Source organism: Salvelinus sp. IW2-2015, linkage group LG18 (genome assembly GCF_002910315.2).
Source record: "Salvelinus sp. IW2-2015 linkage group LG18, ASM291031v2, whole genome shotgun sequence".
In the NCBI taxonomy this organism is placed as follows: Eukaryota; Metazoa; Chordata; class Actinopteri; order Salmoniformes; family Salmonidae; genus Salvelinus; species Salvelinus sp. IW2-2015.
The window spans coordinates 34,200,364-34,221,589 of NC_036858.1; the positions used below are offsets into that span (position 1 = coordinate 34,200,364).

Sequence of the window (21,226 nt, forward strand, 5' to 3'; positions counted from 1 at the left end):
ATTATCCTCCTGGGTGGAAACTCCACAATGATCATCTCATCTAAATGCTTTGACAGGATCATCTGGCAAAGATTACCCCTCCCTCCCTGTTTCACATATATTATGTTGTCGAGTTTTCTTCTATTTCTATACTATTTCTGTGCAAATTTATTTTTTTGAGCTTTGGATAGGTTAGGTGTCTGCTATATTCCTTTTGATGATAATAGAATTGCAAGGTAGCAATATCATAAATAGGTAAATTACCAAACAATTATTCTGAAATTGTATATTGTATTTCAGTATTTGATTTTCCTTGGACATACTCACAGTGTCATTCATGTTTTGTTACCCTCAATTTGGTAGGTATTGAAGAAGCTTGCTAATATACATTGACTTCACTTCATATAAAACATACGAACCCCTGGATACATAAAATTGGTGGATCTCCTATATCTACTACGATATACTGAACATTCAGAACACCTGCTCTTTCTATGCCATAGACTGACCAGGTGAAAGCTATGATCCCTTATTGATGTCAATCAGTGTAGATGAAGGGGGTGGAGACAGGTTAAAGAACGATTTTTAAGCCTTGAGACAATTGAGACATGGATTGTGTATGTGCGCCATTCAGAGGGTGAATGGGCAAGACAAACGATTGAAGTGCCTTTGAACAGGATATGGTAGTCGATGCCAGGCGCACCGGTTTGTGTCAAGAACTGCTCCGCTGCTGGGTTTTTCATGCTCAAAAGTTTCCTGTGTGTATCAAGAATGGTCCACCACCCAAAGGGCATCAAGCTAACTTTTTTAAATGTACATTTTATTTAACTAGGCAAGTCAGTTAAGAACAAATTCTTATTTACAATGACAGCCTACCCCGGCCAAAACCGGACGACGCTGGGCCAATTGTGCGCCGCCCTATGGGACTCCAAATCACGGCCGGATGTGATACAGCCTGGATTTGAACCAGGGATTGTGGTGACGCCTCTTGCACTGAGATTCAGTGCCTTAGACCGGGGGGAGGGTGCGCAACTTAATATTAGGAATGTGTTCCTAATGTTTGGTATACACAGTGTATTCACTTAACAAAAATATAAATGCAACATGTAAAGTGCTGGTCCCATGTTCAATGAGCTGAAATAAATGATCCCAGAAATGTTCCTTACACACTAAAAGCTTACTTCTCAAACATTTTGTGCACAAATTTGTTTACATCCCTGTTAGTCTTCTCCAAGATAATCCATCCACCTGACAGGTGTGGCATATCAAGAAGCTGATTAAACAGCATGATCATTTTCAAAGGTGCACCTTGTGCTGAGGACAATAAAAGGCCCCTAGAATGTGCAGTTTTGTCACACAACACAATGCCACAGATGTCTCAAGTTTTCTGTGCAATTGGCATGCTGACTGCAGGAATGTCCACCAGAGGTGTTGCCAGAAAATGTAATGTTAATTATCTACCATAGGCCGCCTCCAACATAATTTTAGAGAATTTGGCACTACATCCAATTGGCCTCACAAACGCAGGCCACATGTAACCACGACAGCTCAGGACCTCCACATCCGGCTACTTTACCTGTGGGATCAGGGGAGGGGGGTGCAGAGAAGTATTTCTGTCTGTAATAAAGCCCTTTTGTGGGGACAAAATTATTCTGATTGGTTGAGCCTGGCTCCCCATTACTACACACCTGCCCAGTCATGTGAAATCCAAAGATTAGGGCCAATTGAATTGATTTAAATTGACTGATTCCTTATATGAACTGTAAACTATATGAAATTGTTGCATGTTGCGTTTATATTTTTGTTCAGTATAAAAGGGATAGTTATTGAGGCGAAAGAGAAACTGCCACTGCTTACTCTCCAGTGCCATCTCTTGGAAATGGACAGTAGTTGACAGAAAATGAAATGAGAAAAACCTGTAATTGAAATTGTACTGATAGCGTTCACTTATTCAAAGTTTTAATTTAATGTACAAGTGGATAATTTTCTTTTTAAGCATAGTATATTGGTATGATACAAAAATGGATCTACATGTAAAAAAAAAAGAAGAAGAAACCTACAAGCCAATTTCCTGTCTCTCTTGTTCAGTATCGGTGTAACAGCATGCAACAACACAAAATAGGAAGTGGATATTCAGCTGGGTGATGTAACAGTTAAAGGTTAGGGTTCATTGAGAGTTTGCGGTTAGGTTAGGGTCTTCCGGCTGCTGTCCACTTCCCATGAAAACACACCTACACTCCTGAGGAACAGCAGTGCCATCACCAGTACAGTACAACACGGTATATGGTGTACACATACTGTACGTACACAGTGTACATGTCTGAGCTGGCTGTGATATCAGTTTGGTGATAACAAACAGTATGACTTATAAACGCTATACATTACTGACAAAAACATATTCTTGTCAGAATGAACCAGGTCTAACCAATTTGTAGAAGACACAACCTGTAACATACACATGAAATAGATGCCTGGGAAGACGTAAACATTCCAGTTTTATCATATTCATTCAACATGTAATTCAAAAGTGATTTATTGAGCAAGTTGTGTTTTGTGTATGTTTACTTATTCATTCAGTCACTTATAAACCTTGAACAGTGTCTAGCATACTTTTCCACAATCTCAACCGCTACACTACAGCAATTCATTGTTTCTTGTTTTCTAAAGCCCGTTTATACCTGGTTGTAACATGCATACTTTGTTCTGATATTGTCCACATTTTGATTGTGCCCAGATTTTGGACAGGTGTAGACGATTGAAAGTCGCCTTGTGGTCTGATTGTGATCAGATCTTCCCGACCACTTCTGGAGGTAGTCAGAAGCGTTGTTTACACCTTGCGCTAACATGTGCATTTTGTGATCTGATTAAAATGATCCAATCACTATCTGATTAAGGTTTGTTTTGACTAAAATGTGTCTCTTATCCGTCGACTGTTTCTGCATTGTGACCAGATCAGCTGGTGCCTTCCTGTCAGCAAATTGTTTGACAGATATTCTTTCAAGATAATATTTATTTATTTATTTTAAGACAATTACTGATGCCAATGATTTTAGAGGCCAGTATAATGATGATTTAAATGGTTTGACCATCCAGATCTGTTTACACTTGATTGATATCCGGACACAACGAGTCCCTGACTTCCTCAGGAGGTGGTCTGGAAAATCTGATCACAATCAGATCGCAATGTGTCTTTTAATTATCTACACCTGTCTAAAAATATGGGCGCAATCAGAATGTGTAAAAAGATCTGAGGACAAAGGGCTGAGGATAGATCTGAGGAAAAGATCTGATTGGTCAAAATACCAATAAGATCAGAATTAGGCTGTCTGTGTTAAACGCAGCCATGTTAGCATTGGTATAAATGGGGCTATACACCCTATAAAATCATTGACAGGTGACGCCATTGACTTGGCATAAATATACGTCTTTAAATAAATAAATTCATATTATTTTGAAAGAATATCAGTCAAAAATGTGCATCCAGGGAGGGACCAGAATATTTGGTCACAATGTGGACATAGTGGACGCATAAGAGACACATTTTACTGCCATGTGTAGATGCAATGGCTACAATGGCTGCGTTTACACAACCAGACCATTTATTGGCAAAGATCTGATCTGATTGTTCAAAAGAACAACAGGTAAAACCGCAAACAACGTTGGCACGATCAGAATGTGGTTAAGATCAGGACACAGGAACAATGTTAGCACCAGGTATGAAGGAGGCTTAATTGACACAACTGATTTCAACTAGGTAATTAGGTAGCCTGACATTTTAAATAGGTGTGACCTATTTAATTGGGATGTCTTTTTATGGTTGTAATTTGCTCTGGAAATACTGTTTATGAACATAAATTAAACTTTTAGAGTGACGCCGGTGTGTTTTGGACTTCTTACGCTTCGATCACACTGACAGCATCCTTGCGCAAAATAGGCCGCAGCATCATCTGGATATGTATGGAACAAAAGTTAATCATTCGCCTTCTGCTACCATTTCTGTCAAGCCGTCTACGCATACAGTTTGACGCATACCTTCGATAAATCCAACGTATGCACCACACCGAATACACTGCAACTGCCTCTACCAATGCAATGCTGCAAGGCAAATGCAGCGTTTCATTGGAAATGAATGTAATTCTGGTGTACCAAAGTGCAATGAAGCTGTCTGTGTGATCTAAGCGTTGTTAACCCCGTTTGACTGCTGGGCTGTTGTGTTGGATTCGTATATTTCTTCTGCAGCCGCTGATACCAGAGTCGTTTGAAGGTAAGCGGTTCTTGTACATATTTTTTTTTTTATTTTACCTTTATTTAAGTAGGCAAGTCAGTTAAGAACAAATTCTTATTTACAATGACGGCCTAGGAACAGTGGGTTAACTACCTTGTTCAGGGGCAGAACGACAGATTTTTACCTTGTCAGTTCAGGGATTCAATCTAGCAACCTTTCGGTTACTGGCCCAATGCTCTAACCACTGGGCTACCTGCCGCCCCTGAACATAGAAGATCTTAGGAAATCCCAGGACATAGTGTCTATAATACTGTAATGAACTCACATAGTTGCTGTCACAAACTTCAAACTTCACACAGTTGTCACTGACTAGTTGGATAATTTCCCACTGAGCCAAGAATTTCTGTACTTACAGGATTCGTATAAATACATTTTTATCAGGTTTTTTATTTACATTTGTCAATAAAACATGAATGCAGTTGTTTGTCATTGTTTTGTTTACTGTTTGCGGCCCTGGTTGTCCTGAGAAGACAATGGTAAAACACTTCAACGTGAGACTGAATATGAATGCAGCGCAAGCAGATGGATGAAAAATAGTGAATTTCAGCTTTTTTTCACTGTGGGATTTCGTGAGACTGATGGAAACCAACAACTTCTAGTGTTTTGTTAAGTGTTAGTGAATGCCAGTTTTTCCACAATGATTCATATTGTGTACTGTGCTGATCAGTTATAATGCTACTGTATATAGATGGTGTATCTTTTGGCCTTGACATGAACTGATGCTATAGTATGTACACAATAGTATGTGACATCTGACACCTCCAACTGCCTGTTTCCCAGACACAGAAGAGTAGCACCAGATCAGTGTATATTAAAAGAGCAAACAGATTCAGCACAAATGTCTGTCGTTAATAGTACTGGTTACTTATTCATTTCTTACAGAGAGTACGGTAAATACTAATGCTTTTTTTGACAAGGGTGACGAGAACTGGCTTATTGAAATGTGCAAAGTAGGCAGTGTTCAGTTCTAGTCTGAGTGCACTACATGTTGAGTCCCTCCCAATGGGACTTGTGTACTATGCTTGATATTTTATTTTTGGGTGAGTGGGTGGTTCTCTGGATAACACCAAGGAAGTAAGTGATAGTTAACACCGGGAACAGCAGTGCCCATTGTGGGGTTGATGTCATGTTTGTGTTCTTAGACGATACTGACAGAGGAAGAGGTCAACTGCATCTGTGTGGACTGGAAGAAGGGGGGGGCTGACCCTCTGCACACAGGCAGCCAATAACATCTGAGTCGTTGGCGCCCAGGTGGCCCACATGATTGACGTCTTCTGGGTAAGTACTGTCTGGACCATAGGTACTGTATACACAGGGTTGGTGTGAATTCCACAATTCCTTTTCCCTGTACATTTTATTCAATTCAAATTCTACTAAGCTAACATATGGAATTGTTTTAAGATATACTGTGGATATTTTAGCTGTTAAAATTCACTTGTGTAGATATATATTTACAATTTGATAAAATATAGAATTTGTCCTTTGCTGCTATAGCCCATTGAAAGGCATTGAGTAACACGTTCATAAACCGCAAAAGACAATCAAAGGAAGTCATAATGTTTTGAAGTCTCTGTCCTATATCTAGGAGAAATAAGAAGGCTCAGGAATTAGTTTTTAAAAATGGACATGTATTTGACCCCTTTAAGGGTGGGGGGCACAAAATCACTTATATACATTTTTTGGTACCGGGTTAACTTCAGACGAGTACCGTGACAAAACTGAGAACACCATCGTGAGTCATGTTTCTATGGTTGTCATATTAGTTTTTAGGTCAAACCTTTCGGGATGCCACAGACGTTTTCATGAGAGACCGATTTTCGGGATGTCTCCTGGTCTGACAAACAGCGCTGTAGCAAATCCACTTTCCATCGCAGCTGTGGAAGGCTGACACGAGCGGATACGGTGGAATGAGACACAGCCCATACAAAACGGATACGTCTAGCTTAAACTGATGTATTCTGATGGAGAAGTAATTATTTTAATTAGATTGACACAAGGCTGCGTCAATCCACTTTAGGCGTTCAAATCCTGCAGTAAATGTTCTATAATTGCATTATTTCCTTTATATTTCTTTGCATTAGTTTAACTGGGAAGTGGAAAAACACTGAATTTCAATTCTGAAGTGACATTTTTCACCATTCTAATGTAGTCCAATTCTATAACTTTAAGATTGTTGGAGTTGTAATTGAATTCAACAAATTCTCCACTTCATAAGTGAATTAAATTTGAAATTATATTGGAATTGACCCTGACTGTCTACACGTGCACATGCCATATGTTGTTTCACAGCTCAAGAATGTTTAAACCTAAAAACATATCTATTTCTGTTGCGGCAGCATGGACGCACAACTGTCACACAGCAAACCGAGCGTTCTAGGTTGAAAGATAGCATTATCACTCCAACGCTCACCGTAACATTTTCTGTCACAGGAAGGCTAACATGGTCCACGTTATCGGACAGTCTGGGGGCACACGCTGCTGGGGAGGTGGGCCGCAGGATCAGCATGCTAGGACGCATCACAGGTCAGATCTTAGCTAAGCACATGTATACATCGTCATGGATCTACGTAATGCGTTGAAACCCAGGTCCCGAGCCCCCAACTCCTATTCTGAGCCATATAACCCTTCTTGAAAACGTGTAGATGTAAAGTGATTGACTGAAATTCTGAGTTAGAGGTTGTGTGTTTGTCCTCCTCTCTCAGGGCTGGACCCAGCACAGCCCTGCTTCCAGGGCCTCATTGCCACGGAGCGCCTGGACCAGTCCGATGCCACACTTGTAGATGTCATTCACACTGACACGCTGCCCTTCATCCCTTATGTTGCTATGGGACACAATGGCTGTTTTTAAATATCAAAATAAAGTGCACTTTTTGAGTGTGACGAATACCCTGGCTTACATTCGTGGCTTACACAAAATATTTCTGTTCATATTAGCGGAATACAGCATAAGACTAAATCATCCTTTTTATTTCAGGCAAGGGCATATCTCAGGCTGTTGGCCACATTGACTTCGACCTTAACGGAGGAGAGCACATGCCTGACTGACAAGAACATTGTCTCTACCATTGTGGACATTGACTGCCTTTGGGAAGGGGAGAATGTATGCATATTTGTACTGTGTCTTGAAACCTGTAGAATTGGGGGAAAATGCTTAAAAGGTGAAGATAGATGAGGATCAACCGCAAGGGAAAATAACTCCCGATTGCGTGATATAAATGTAAATGTAACTTCCGATTTGAGCTGACATGCAGCAGCGGCAACGTGAATGCAGTCTCCGCTAACGCCGGAACATTGCCTTTAAATTTCAATAACACTAATGCTGAACTTCTGCGATACGGATTGAATAGAGCCAGGGGAGAACGACTGCCACCTCTCATTGAAGCTACAGAAGTTGAATGCCAACTGCAGTACTGCAGGCATTGTTAGCGGAAAACAGGACCCCCCCCCCATTACAGCGAATGGAAAAATGGCAATCTTTTTTTTTTTTTTAATAAACAATGATACAAATAATTGCTTCTAATAAACCAGATGTATGTCCTTGAACTGATAACTTCAAAATTGCACACAGAATAAGTTATAAGGATAATTGAGTTGCTAATGGCAACCTGCAGTACCCCAGTTGGCCTTCAACGTGAGCTACTCAATGAGAGGTGGCGGCACTGAGTTAGCCAGCAACATCACTTCATGGATAAGCTCAAACTGCACATGTTTTTCCTCCATGAGACACTATCTTAAGACTTCATTTGGCTTGAATGCGCTATTGAGTCTTCACATAGGAATGAATGGTGTCCCTTGATCGATGTATGAATGGCCAAAGCCAGTCAGTGAATAGAGACCCCAATCTATTAACCAGCCGTTACAAGTTGATGTAATGTAACTTTCTATGTAGTGTAAGGTCAGAACTAGCAGCATAGGCACTCCATGTCACAATGACTCACACATTTTCTTGTCTGGCCATCTGAAAATGTATCCCCTGGAATATTGGAGTGGTACGAATGGTAAAACCATAAAGAACACCAGTTTTTTCAATTGGACCGGTCTGGACAAATATTTTCTAAAATGGTGGCAGGCCCCTTCAGTTATGTGCTGCTGCCTTGGGGGCCAGCACAGCTGAATCTGCCACTTTTGATTGTAGAGAAGAGTGGAAGATGGCGCCACAGCTTTTGAAGCGCCTGGTACTTGCCCTATGCTGGGAGACTACAACATAGCCCATGGCCTTCACCCATCCCTCTCTCTGCTTTGCCCCCTTTGTTATTGTGCCAGACACGCGCAATGTTGTTGCCTGCAACCATCTCTGATCCTACAAGTACTACAATGACAGACTCGTAAACCCTGAAGGCTTTACGGGATACAGGTTTTGACTCCGTAAGTGTTTTCTTTATTTGGGTTTGAAAGTTTTCCCCAACTTACTGGGGTTGCGCTGAGTTGTTAGGGGGCCAAGGCTGGGTGGCTGTCCTCCATTAACAAACTACTCTAGGCTATCACATGGGATGGGGAGGCGCATCGCTGGCTGCAAAGACTGTCCTGGGGGGGCACGCACGCACCTGTTGTACATGACATTGATATGGCTGTGAACTGTTTCTATGGTTTTAGAAGTTGATTTGCCGGGAATGGGTTCAGCGAAGACTGTAGCAGACGGGCGTCCCCCATGATTTCTATGGGAGGGAATGCAGCTGTTCACGTTAATGGCAGTTTATCCCTGCTTTGGGTCGCATCCCAATCAAACAGCCCCGGGTGCATGGTGCATGACCTCATACATTCGGAAAGTATTCAGATCTCTTGACTTTTTCCACATTTTGTTACGTTACAGCCTAATTTTAAAATGGATTTAAAAAAAAATGTTTTCATTAAGCTACGCAATACCCCATAAAGACATTGCGAAAACAGGTTTTTAGACATTTTTACAAATGTATTAAAAATAAAAAACATAAATACCTTATTTACATAAGTATTCAGACCCTTTGCTATGTGACTCGAAATTGAGCTCAGGTGCATCCTGTTTCCATCTATCATCCTTGATGTTTCTACAACTTGATTGGAGTCCTACTTTGGAAAATTCAATTGATTGGACATTATTTGGAAAGGCACATACCGGTCTATATAAGGTCCCACAGTTGACAGTGCATGTCAGAGCAAAAACCAAGCCATGAGGTCGAAGGAATTGTCCGTAGAGCTTCGAGACAGGATTGTGTCCAGGCACAGATCTGCTGCATTGAAGGTCCCCAAGAACGCAGTGGTCTCCATCATCCTTTAATGGAAGAAGTTTGGAACCACCAAGACTCTTCCTAGAGCTGGCCGCCTGGCCAAACTGAGCAATCGGGGAGAAGGACCTTGGTCAGGGAGGTGACCAAGAACCTGATGGTCACTCTGACAGAGCTCCAGAGTTCCTCTGTGGAGATGGAGAACCTTTCAGAAGGACAACCATCTCTGCAGCACTTCACCAATCAGGCTTTTATGGTAGAGTGCCCAGATGGAAGTCACGCCTCAGTAAAAGGCACATGACAGCCCTCATGGGCTCTCAGACTATGAGAAACAAGATTCTATGGTCTGATGAAACCAAGATTGAACTCTTTGCCCTGAATGCCAAGCGTCACGTCTGGAGGAAACCTGGCACCAACCCTACAATGAAGCGTGGTGGCAGCATCATGCTGTGGGGATGTTTTTCAGAGGCGGGGACTGGGAGACCAGTCCGGATTGAGGGAAAGATGTACAGAGATCCTTGATGAAAACCTGCTCCAGAGCGCGCAGGACCTAAGACTGGGGTAAGGTTCACCTTCCAACAGGACAATGACCCTAAGCACACAGCCAAGACAACGCAGGATTGGCTACGGAACAAGTCTTTGAATATCCTTGAGTGGCCCAGCCAGAGCCCGGACTTGAACCCGATCGAACATCTCTGGAGAGACCTGAAAATAGTTGTGCAGCGACGCTCCCCATCCAATCTGACAGAGCTTGCAGGGATCTGCAGAGAAGAATGGGAGAAACTCTCCAAATACAGGTGTGCCAAGCTTGAAGCATCATACCCAAAAAGACTTGAGGCTGTAATCGCTGCCAAAGGTGCTTCAACAAAGTACTGAGTAAAGGGTCTTAATAGCGTCTTAAATGTGATATTTCGGTTTTTGTTTTAATAAATGTGCAAACATTTCTAAACCTGTTTTTGCTTTGTCATTATGGGGTATTGTGTGCAGATTGATGGGGGGAGGACAATTTAATCCATTTTCGAATAAGGCTGTAAAGTAACAATGTGGAAAAAGTCAAGGAGTCTGAATACTTTCTGAAGGCACTGTATGAGTATGTCCCAAGAGATGCTGACCTACGCCTCGTTGTTCACGTCGCAAACGCCCTCGGGTGTTGTTCCTTTGCCCTGTTGACAGCCAAACCCTGCTGTTCCCACAACTATAAACTGGTGTCATCCTGAACTAAATATTTATAGGGTGGCGATCTAAGACGCATTAAAAGTTGTGAGGAGCTTTGCGTGTGTTCCCCCTATTTCAGGTACTCAAAGCCATGGGTGAGAAACGATGAGTACTCACAGATTGCTTTGGCGTAAAGAGGCGGAAAGTGATGGGTCATAACATGCAAGATCCCTTAACATTTCACCTTGGGCAGAATATTAACTGTAGTGGACTGACTCCTAATGCATTATCAAACGTGCAAAACGAGCTAACCAATACTTTTATAGCTTGTCCTTTTGCATTTTCGTGAATGGCCAAAAATGGCAATTGTGGATAAATACTAAGCTTTAATCTTTACTTTCAAACTAAAATGCCTCAATTGAATGTCTCCCAGTACAAAAATCTACACATTCTTGTTTCTATACCTTGCCATATATGGTCATATTCTATATTCGGGTCCCTCGGCGCTAACAAATCCACTGTCTAACAATGTTTTCACCTGATTCTGTAATTTGTATTTATTTTTATGAGAGGTGTTTACCATGTGCAGACAATATGCATGTCCCACTATGGGTCACTCTGCTGACAAATTCCCCGTCCCCAGTGGCCAATCCAAGATTAAGTTCTACCTGAACACTGGAGACGCTGTGCCTTTTGCCCGTAAGTGGCCTTTCCCTGGCTTTACTTGGGCATCAGATATCCCTCCTGATATATAGCAGCAGCTCAATCTTGTGGGTGCCAAACTTGGGAAGCATGGGGTTGATGTGGTTGTTGCAGAGGAACTTCACCTGAGTCACCTTGCCAATGTAAGTCTCAGCGTGGATGAAGAGCTCGTAGGTTTTACCAGGACTCAGGGGGCCACTTTAGGAAAGAACAGAAAATGTTAATTCCTTTATTCCGTTTAGTTTAGGGCAGGATCAGTCAGTTGTCCTGTAAATTGATCTGTGATTCAAGTTCAGCCTTCAGAGGTTCAACTGATTTTATGGGCTATGATGTGACACTTACAAGTAGAACAATGTAACATTTTTTAAATGTGTGTGTGACATTACATGATCTCAACTCATCTATAAACTACTTTATATCGATGGGAAATGGTAAATCCGTCTGCCCTGCCAGTCCGACTTGTGTGGCAGCAGTCTGCGCCTCGGGACAAACGAGGGCGTTCTGTTAATGCTAGCCGTATGCCCCTAGTGCCAAAAATGGGCTCCTGAGGCTTCAGACTCAGCCCTAACAAAACTAGTACTGCGATAGGATTTACTGCCTATGCGCCTCTTTACCAACGTTTGTGTTAATTTGGTTTGGAGCGTAAACCTATGATGAGACGAACACATTAAATAACACGCTGTTTGTAATGTATTTATTGTACACCAGCTAACATGGACTGTAGCCTCCTAATATATAACAAGTTATCATTTTGAGGAAAAAAGCAGCTCTCTGAAAGATGTATGCTCTGTAAAACCCTAGAGGGCAGTATAGGACCGTCATCTGTGATAAACATTCGTCCATTCATGTTCCACTGGCTCACCATATCTCTCTGTTGCAGCTTTTTGTTCTGTGGAAACGAGATGGTGCGTGAGATCGTGCTTCAGACCCTTAAACCATGCGGACCTGAGTGAAGCACAACATGACATCCTGTGCTTTTCAATGAAGTTACAGCATTTCAATTGTTTCTACAATTGGGTACTGCAGCTGCAGTCAAATACATCTACACAATGAAGCATTGCAGCAACATGAGTGGAAGAAAAAGGACAGACGTATATCCCGACATGTTCAAGGACAAAGTAATCCTTAGAATGGCAAAAAAAAGTGTATAAGCTATCATATGAAAGAATATGCAGGATCGGGTTGAAATCCTGATTTGAATTGTGTGTTCGCATAATGCGTACAGGAAGAAAGTTCTGCGTCTCTTTATTAGCCTAAATGTGGAAAGACTGGGGGCTGCATTTGTGCAAACACAAATCTACACTAAATTACACGTTAATATCATGTCGCTCCTTTTCCCATTTAGACAAAAAGTGCAGCCAGCCAGAAAGCCTGCCTAATGTGTCATACGTGTATTTCCAAGAGGCCTAGTGTCTTCACAGCTCTCATTAACGTGTCCCTGGCCTTTCACCAGCTTAGTAAATCCTGATTGGGTCTCATTGTTTTGGCATCATTTATTTGAATACCCACCCTGTGATTACGGCTAGGGAAAATACAGCATTAAAAGGCAAGCTGCCATTTTCATCAGAACGCTAACAAAGTGCATTTGTATGCAGTGACTAAACAGAGTCGAGCCATCAGCATTCACACAATACCAATCAGAACAATCCGCAGAGCCACAGCCCCGAGAATGACTACATTATGGTATTAAACATAGCATTGAATATGGGGCTAAGGGGCGGGGGGGGGGGTGGGGGGGAATGCTTGTGTCTTCAAATCCGCCGTAGACATCCGTCACTGTCTATCTTTTCGATTTCTTTTTAATAGGCTCATTGAATGCAGAGGCTAATGACAAAATAGCTAGCTAATTCCAGTAATTATGTCTGTTTGCCTGAGGGAATTTGTGGATGACAGCGTTTCATTTTGATCAGTGCTCCCAGGGCTCTGGGGGTGGCTTTGTAGCTAACAAAGCACACACAGGTCAAGCATTAGCAAGGTATACTTAAAACAGGGGAAAACACGACAGATGACAGAGAACAGATTTTTCAATGTGTCTTCAGTTATATAATTGGATGTGTATACAAAAGGATGCTACTAAATGAATGACAGAGAGAGGTTTTGGTAACTTTGAATTAGGTAATGGTTGGACTAGATAATGGCTTTGTGGGACACCTTGAATACCAATCTTCAAAATCATTGCTTAGCAAAAACCTGATTGTTTTTGTATTTCCTTTATATGGTTGGGATGTGGTTTATCTAGATTATCATAGATTGATAAAGGGATTAGGATGTTTCCTGGCAAATGGAAAAAGCTCACCAGAATAATTTTGTAGCTGTACCTGTCCTAAACATACTAAGACTACTTCGTAGTGGGTAAGGCCTCCTCAAACTGAAGTTGGTGTGCCCACATTAGGAACAAAGGGTTGCTGGTCTGATTTCATGCTGTTTTCATGCCATGACTTTACTAGAATATCTAACAGTTATTTATATAAAACCCGCACTCAAAAAATACACACGTGCAGTCGCATGTTCAGTCAGCCATCCAGTCCAATAAAACGGTCTTGACTCTTTCCAACACTGGATTCTGTTGTTGGAATATGTTACAGTAAGGAGTGCCATTCCTCTCATGTACACAATTTGTTTGTATGTAAGTGCCTGTGTATATGTGTGTGTGCAGCACAGGTGGCTGGTGGCACCTTAATTGGGGGGGACTGGCTACATTTAATTGATGGAATTAATTATTAATGAGATGGTATCAAACACATGCTTTACATATGTTTTCATATCATTCCATTTACTCCATTCCCACCATTATTATGAGCCTTCCTCAGCAGTCTCCTATGGTGTGCAGGTACATTTGTGTGTGGAGGGATGTTACCCAAACAGACCTCTCATCAACATGCAGTGACACTCATCTCATAGATAAGGGTGTATGCTGAGCAAACAAATACTAATAAAATCAAATGATGGCTAGGTAACCTGACAGAGGGGGGAACGGCCCAGCAGAGTACAAACGTGCTCCAAATGGAATGAAAACGTGTGAAGAACTGTGAGACTTCAGGCATCATGAACATCGACCGCAACATCACGCTGGAATGAAAACATGTAAAGCTCCCAGCTCCAAATCTCACTGCTTTCCTGACAGAATATATGAGTGTGTGAATGTGTGGGAGGGATCACACCAGCAACTCAAGGGCCTACTTTGAGAGTTTCCCCTTGAAATTGCCGTAGCAACTGCCCTACTTTCCAGCCATTTCGGAGACAACCAGTGCACCTATCCTATCCTTCACCCTACCCATCCCCCTCGCACACATCCAACAACTAAAAACAACCTTGCCCTGTGTGGGGTTGAGAGCCTCTCCACAAACACTCCTGTTAGAATAACACACTCGCTCCTAAATGCACACAGTGGTTGAATAAGAAGTGTTTAGTTTCATATTCAGCTTGTTGGATCATTAGCGAGGGCGCTTGAGGCTAACTACAATTTAGCAGTGGACTTTTTAATCCAAAAGTATGTACATGTGAAATGAATAATGGCACAGTATTGCAAGCTGAGTAGAGCAAGGGTTCCCAAACTTTTTGGGTCCGGGGACCCCTTTTGTGATAGAAAATTAATCAGGGAACCCCACATAATCAGAACACAACAAAATGGCATACAAGGAGTTTTGCTATGACTTTGGCAGTGCATGGCCTGACGAACCAAGTCTCGGGCCCTGGGAAGAAACATTTTAAAGGCCCATGGCATTGAAGAGAAATTTTAACAGTTTTCAAGCAAATTTACTGCAATTCTACACATTTTTTAATGGGGCAGAGATATTTTTTGTTGTTGCAGCTTTAAAGCTAATATCCTGCAATTCTACACATTTTGCCATAAGGCAGAGAGAACTTTGCAGTTTTAGAGCTTTAATTACAGTGCATTTATGTAAAAAAAAATATATACAAGAAGTATTAAGTTGAAACATTTGTAATTGCTGGAGTAACGTGGATACCAATATCCCTGTGAGCCTCCCAGGCCAATATTGCCCAGGGTTAAGAACATAAATTGTAGATTAATAATATGACATTTTATTGTATTATATTACACCCTCAATTTATTCCATGGATCCATTGGCCAAAATTCTTTTAATCTGTTGTTAGTAATATTCATACAAAAAAATTAAATGCAGTACTTCTGCGGACCCCACTTTGAGAACCCCTGGAGTAGAGAATAGCACATTGAGGTTGGTTTGAAGCATGTGCTTATTTCGCAACCTCTGTTATTAAACCCGGGATTTTTTGGGTAAAAATCATCGCTGTACTATATGAGTACTACTATACATAAGGCACTCCAAAGCCATTAGGCCTAATAGATACCGGCAGTTATGAACCCATGTCTCCATAACGTCACAACTCGACACAGCACAAGTCAATGAGTCTTGAATTTCAGCAAAAAAAACAGCTGGAGCTTATTTTGGATCTACGGTTCTTTCTCCTAATACACTGATCTGGCCCGGGCGGAGAGATCAAAAACAGATGAGCAGCAAAGTTTGAAATCATTTCGAGCTGTCATTACCATGGAGATATAGACCACTGAGTTAGTGGAGGCTGCTGAGGGGAGAACGGCTCATGATAATGACCAGAAAGGAGCAAATGGAATGGCATCAAACACATAGAAACCATGTGTTTGATGTATTTGATACCATTCCACTGATTCCGCTACAGTCATTACCACGAGCTCGTTCTTCCCAATTAAGGTGCCACGAACCCCCTGTGCACTGAGTTGGAATCGTCCGTTGCGAAAACACCAAAAACAAGTCACAGGTGGTGAAGCAGGGTATCACTACTGCATAGTACTGTACTAGTTATCCCATCATTTCAATGCTGTATTACGTAGTCTCAGGTAGTGTAGTTTCAAAAAATGTTGGTAACACTTTATTTGAATATTCCATCTATTAACCTTCACCCTAGCCCTAACCTTTACCCTTATCCTAACCCTGAACTTAACCCTTAACCTAACTCTTACTCTAAACCTAACCCTAACCATAACCTTTTCATGCAGTTGCTTATCAACAGATAGTTTGTCGATACTATGACCATCTGTAGAGCATCCACAGATGGAGTATCCAGAGTACCCAAATAAAGTGTGACCAAAATATCCACTGGAGAGCAGTGTTGCTTTTCTGATAGTCTTATTCTCTCCTCCTACCCAGCCCGAGGGCACAGACCCAAATGGGTCACACCCATATACAAATCTGTGGCTGCTTTGGATATACCTCATCAAATTGTGCTAACACTGAATAGAACACATAGAAAAATATGAATTAGCTTGAATTGGGTTTCAAAACTTTGGTTTTATTGCAGAATACATTGTATCTGTTTCCAATATTAGTGATAAAACAGCAGTGACTGTTTATAGCCACTGCACCGGCACCTTGCTGTCTTGGCCTAAATAAACATGCAAAGTATAAATCATTTCATTAAAAAGTATGATATAGTCTGTTTTCTTCTTCCCCTGTTACTTTTATTGATGTGGGAAGTCTTTTTGAGGATGCATGTGTAGCATGTCATGAAACCAGCAACGAACAACGACAGGTAGTCAGATATTCTTTGAAATACACATTTTATTGGATGACAGTTTGGCTGTGAATACTTGGCATTGAAATACAACTCGTAAGAGCAGGAAACTTGTAACTCAACAGTAGAAAAATCACATGTGCGTAAACCCAAGGATAAACTGAAAAACGTATGATTTGTGAAACAGTTAAGAGTGGCAATTTTGGTTGAATAGTGAAGTAACTTGTTCTACGACAAGCATAGAATCAAGTAGCAGTGAACTTTCATGTCCTGTAATATTGTAAGCTCTAGATAAAGAGTTAAGCACTTTCTGTCGTAGTATGCAGAAGCTAGCTAAACTGATGCTCCTTAACTGTCTCCACCCACCCATTCAATTACAGGTTAATAAATGACACTTCATAGAATTTGACATATTTACCCTCTTTAGGGTGCCAATTGTCATATTCTGCTGCGTTATAAACTCAATACGATGCGAACTTCAGCTAAACATGTCTTCATACAATTCGGACTAAGCTTTGAATATAAAGCCGCTACATACAGTATATTGTGCAATACATAATACTGGAGGCGGCACAAAATACATGTATTTATCAAAGTAGCAATACATTAAAGAAACAAATGCTGTCTTTTTCTTTCCTTCAACTCAATAGTCATCCATTGACCTCCATGAGGATGAGGAAAGGGTTGATAGATTAACCTGTTATGAGTTGTTAGGATGGAGATTGAGCAGATCTGCTGCGATAACAGTGTGTGAGATGATTGATTGGGACATGCCATGTACATGTAAAAGCATTTCCTTCGCAGTTAATTATTCATTTGTCATTACATCTAGAGTTGAAAAGGCCACACTTTTCTCCACACATGGTGGTGTAACATTATCACCACACCTAACCCTCAAACTTAAAAAAGTGTGGTTAGAAATGATGTTTTCTCATCATCTGTAAAGATTTAATCATGCAAAACGTGCACTGCAGGAGAGTGCCAAAGGCAGCATCGGGGAATCAAAGCATGTGCACTTTTTCACGTCAACAAGTCAAGGGAGACCAACTTAAATTCACAGAGTTTTTCTGTGAGAATCTACCTCACATTAGTTTGAAATCCTCAGTGTAGGGTTCTCAGAGAGGAACACTGCTGGAAGACCAGGTAATCATGCATGGTCTGCGCTATACCTTGTTACCAACCACTCAAATTGAGTGCATCTGCAAACAACAGCTATGGTAGAAAACAAAATCAATTTAAATCCAAACCCAGTTACTAGTGAGTAATACACTACCTCTGTCTTGAATCAAGACTAGGGACATGAATTGTGTCTATATGCTGAATAGTTTTGACATCTCATCTTAACTTAGGCATTCATTTGGGTAAATGATTGTATGTTGGGCCATAAACTTTTTTCTTCTTCTCCAGTATAAAGCTATTTATTGTATCTATATTTTTAAATATGAAGTTGTTTATATTGCTGTTGTTTCCTTTCATCAATACTTGATTTAGGGGATAATACTTTCAACAGCAGCTTCCGGCAGCTGCAGCCTTGAAACAAATTTAAAATGGAAGCACAGCACAAAAATGTAAATGGTTGAGTTAAATTTTGATAAGGAACAATACCTTGCAATTGTAAGGTTTTATTGCTCTTGTATTACATTTGTTGGGGAAGAAAGACAATGATTTGGAACTGTAATTTTCTATTATTTGCAGGGTGGTTGAAGTATAGTTTCAGTTGACCTTGTGTCTGTCAGTATGATTTGCCAATTACTGTAGTTAGAAAGACCCCCAAAAAATATTTGCTATTGATATTTTGAATACAGGTTTTCAAAAGCCAATTGTCATTTTATTGTAAACATTTTAACTAAACACAAATTGACAGTTACAAAGCCAACACAAATATTTGCCCAACCCAGAGAAACTCCATGTTCCATAACAATAACCACTCATGTTTTAAGGACAAAGGTATTCAAGGTCTCTTTCGATGCTCACTTTCACTCATTGTCGATGAATGCGGCATTCAAATTCTGCCTCGACTCGCATGCTATGGCTGGTGAGAATAGTGGGAAAAGGTGTCTGTGTGAAAGCATACATACTCTCTGTTCTAAAGCTGCTAAAATAATAACGCTAAAAATCTGTACAATATTTAAATACTGTATTTACAGAAATAAACATATTTTCAATTTCATCTTTCCTTTTCAACGGCCTACACAATCTCCTGAATTTCAGATATTCAAAAAGGAAATTCAGTGTCTTTTTTGTCCTCGGTCGTCTCATAAGCATAACAAATGAAGGCAACCACAAAGCACATTGCAATGGCTATATTCAAATCAGTTTGCCGGTTCAGCTAGCAGCATTGTCAACTCTGCCACTTTTCACATTCTCGGATTTATATTTTGTTGTGGATCAGCGCAACATGTTAAACAGTGAGGTGGATTTTTACGTTGTTTGTAAGAAATGATAGAACGTCTCGACAATCAAGCCTGACGTCTAAACAGCTAGTTGTTAGTCTCTCTATATTTCTAACACATAGATTTGTTTGCAGTGCTGAATAAGCCACATTTAGAAGCCAACCTTTGCCTTAAACAGATATTGTTGACAGGATAGGAGACCGTCTGCTTACATTTGACCAAAAATGAACTGAGTTTCCATGACTTCAAATGTATTTTAAAAGCTAATGCACCAAGTTTGTTTTCATAAGGTAATATAACTCCTTTCTATGGTATCTCATGCCTAACCACAGGAGATGGTAGAGATAAATACAGATTTGAAAGCTATCCAGTGAAGTTTAACTGATCAAGTGGAGTGTTTTTGTTGGAGAACCACTGCCTTCCCTCATCTCAGGTGCTCTCCAACCCCGACTCAATAAAACTCTGGTCTGATGAGTAGGATAAGCATCTGAATGATAGTTTCTAACTGTTGTTCAAGGAAACCCCAGGAGTTTGGTTTTAAATGCCTAATGGTCATAGCAGTTGTGAAAATTTGGTCCCATGAGCGAGGGTTGGAGAGGACATAGGTTTGTAGAGCATTGTGTCATAGCATAGTGTTGTAGCTGTAAGAGCTGCAAGATAGGAGTACTACAGTATCCACCTACCATGACCTAACACAGCTACAGCACACAACCAAAGATAACACACAATGGACCTGAAACAAGGCTGTACGTATCAATAGCAATATATGCCTATAGTACAAAGCTGTGTTGTATCTCTGTACATACTCCAATCTAAACATCTCTAGAGCAGAGCACATCAATATAGCCTGCACTTAAGACTAGATACACACACAGATGGTACACAGGGATAAAACCTGAATGCTAGTTTGTTTCTGACCAAGGAGTCAGCTAAAGCAGAAACAAACTAGCACTCATGCTAATCTGAAAAGGCCCAAAGATCAATATACTGCTACATTCTAGCCACTGTCCCCTGGCTCATTGTGTGTGTGCTGCTGGAGGTTTCACTTCCTATGACCCTTTGACCTTATTTCTCCATTTCACCCTATTTACTGACTGAGGAAGTCGATGCTAGCCTTGACGGTACGCGAAGTGGCTACGTCCACCGCCATGGCCCGGATCTCCGTGTCCCCAAACTGCATGAGCGTCTGGATCTCACGGCGCACGACGGTGCTCTCCGTACCGGTCACATCCAGCCGCAGGGTGCCGCACTTCCTCACACCCGGCTCGCTGATGAAGCCCACGCGTTCCTTCTCCGAGCAGTAGATGTGGATGACGATGACCTGCTGGCTGGGCTTGGCGGGCGTGTAGCTGCGTTTCACCGTCTCGCCCAGGGCCACGGATTGATCGCAAGTGATGAAGGTGTCGAAGACATCGGTGCACCAGCGCGTGCCGTCCTTCACCAGCATCTTGTCGGGCGGGTGCTTGCCCTCCACGTAGCGGTTGAGGACGCCCACGCCGTAGGTGAGGGGCGAGCGGCGCACCTTGATGACGCTGGGGTCCAGGCCGAAGAGAACGGCCCCCTTGAGGATGGTGAGGCCCACGTCGTGGGGGATGATGATGCGGCTGCGTCCTTGCAGCATGTTCTGCACCGCCTGCTGCAGCAGGGGCGACTCAGCAAAGCCGCCCACTAGGAACAGGAACTTGATGTCAGACACCTCCGGCTTCTCAAAGAGATCGGCTGAGAGGGAAAGAGTTGTTATTCAACTAGAGTTCTACTCTATAGTATGTGAAGCATTAATACAATTTCAGTTTTCTGCAGGCAATAGCATATGGCTATGTGTTATGCCAGAGGACAACATTTCCTGAAATATTTATCTCCAAACTCCCCTCCCTGTTTGAGTCCCAAAGTTATCAGACAGTTCGTCAGACTCCAAGCAGACCATGCTAAAGTAATGTGACCCACTTCTTACTCTCTGTCCAAAAACACTGCATGCATAA

At 41.6% G+C, this 21,226-nt stretch overlaps 1 protein-coding gene and 1 pseudogene across 2 annotated transcripts in view; one reads left to right on the plus strand and one right to left on the minus strand.

Moving 5' to 3' along the window:
• Positions 1-3,680: 3,680 nt before the first annotated feature.
• LOC111977914 (inactive pancreatic lipase-related protein 1-like) lies at positions 3,681-12,275 on the plus strand (annotated as a pseudogene).
• Positions 12,276-16,883: 4,608 nt separating this feature from the next.
• Positions 16,884-21,226, minus strand: part of hspa12a (heat shock protein 12A) — a 42,693-nt gene continuing 38,350 nt past the window's right edge. For both annotated transcript variants that reach the window (XM_024007637.2, XM_024007636.2), the window contains one exon: positions 16,884-20,966. In XM_024007637.2, the coding sequence (XP_023863405.1) occupies positions 20,335-20,966 (632 nt within the window). In that variant the 3' untranslated portion in view covers positions 16,884-20,334. The remainder of the gene's footprint in view (positions 20,967-21,226) is intronic.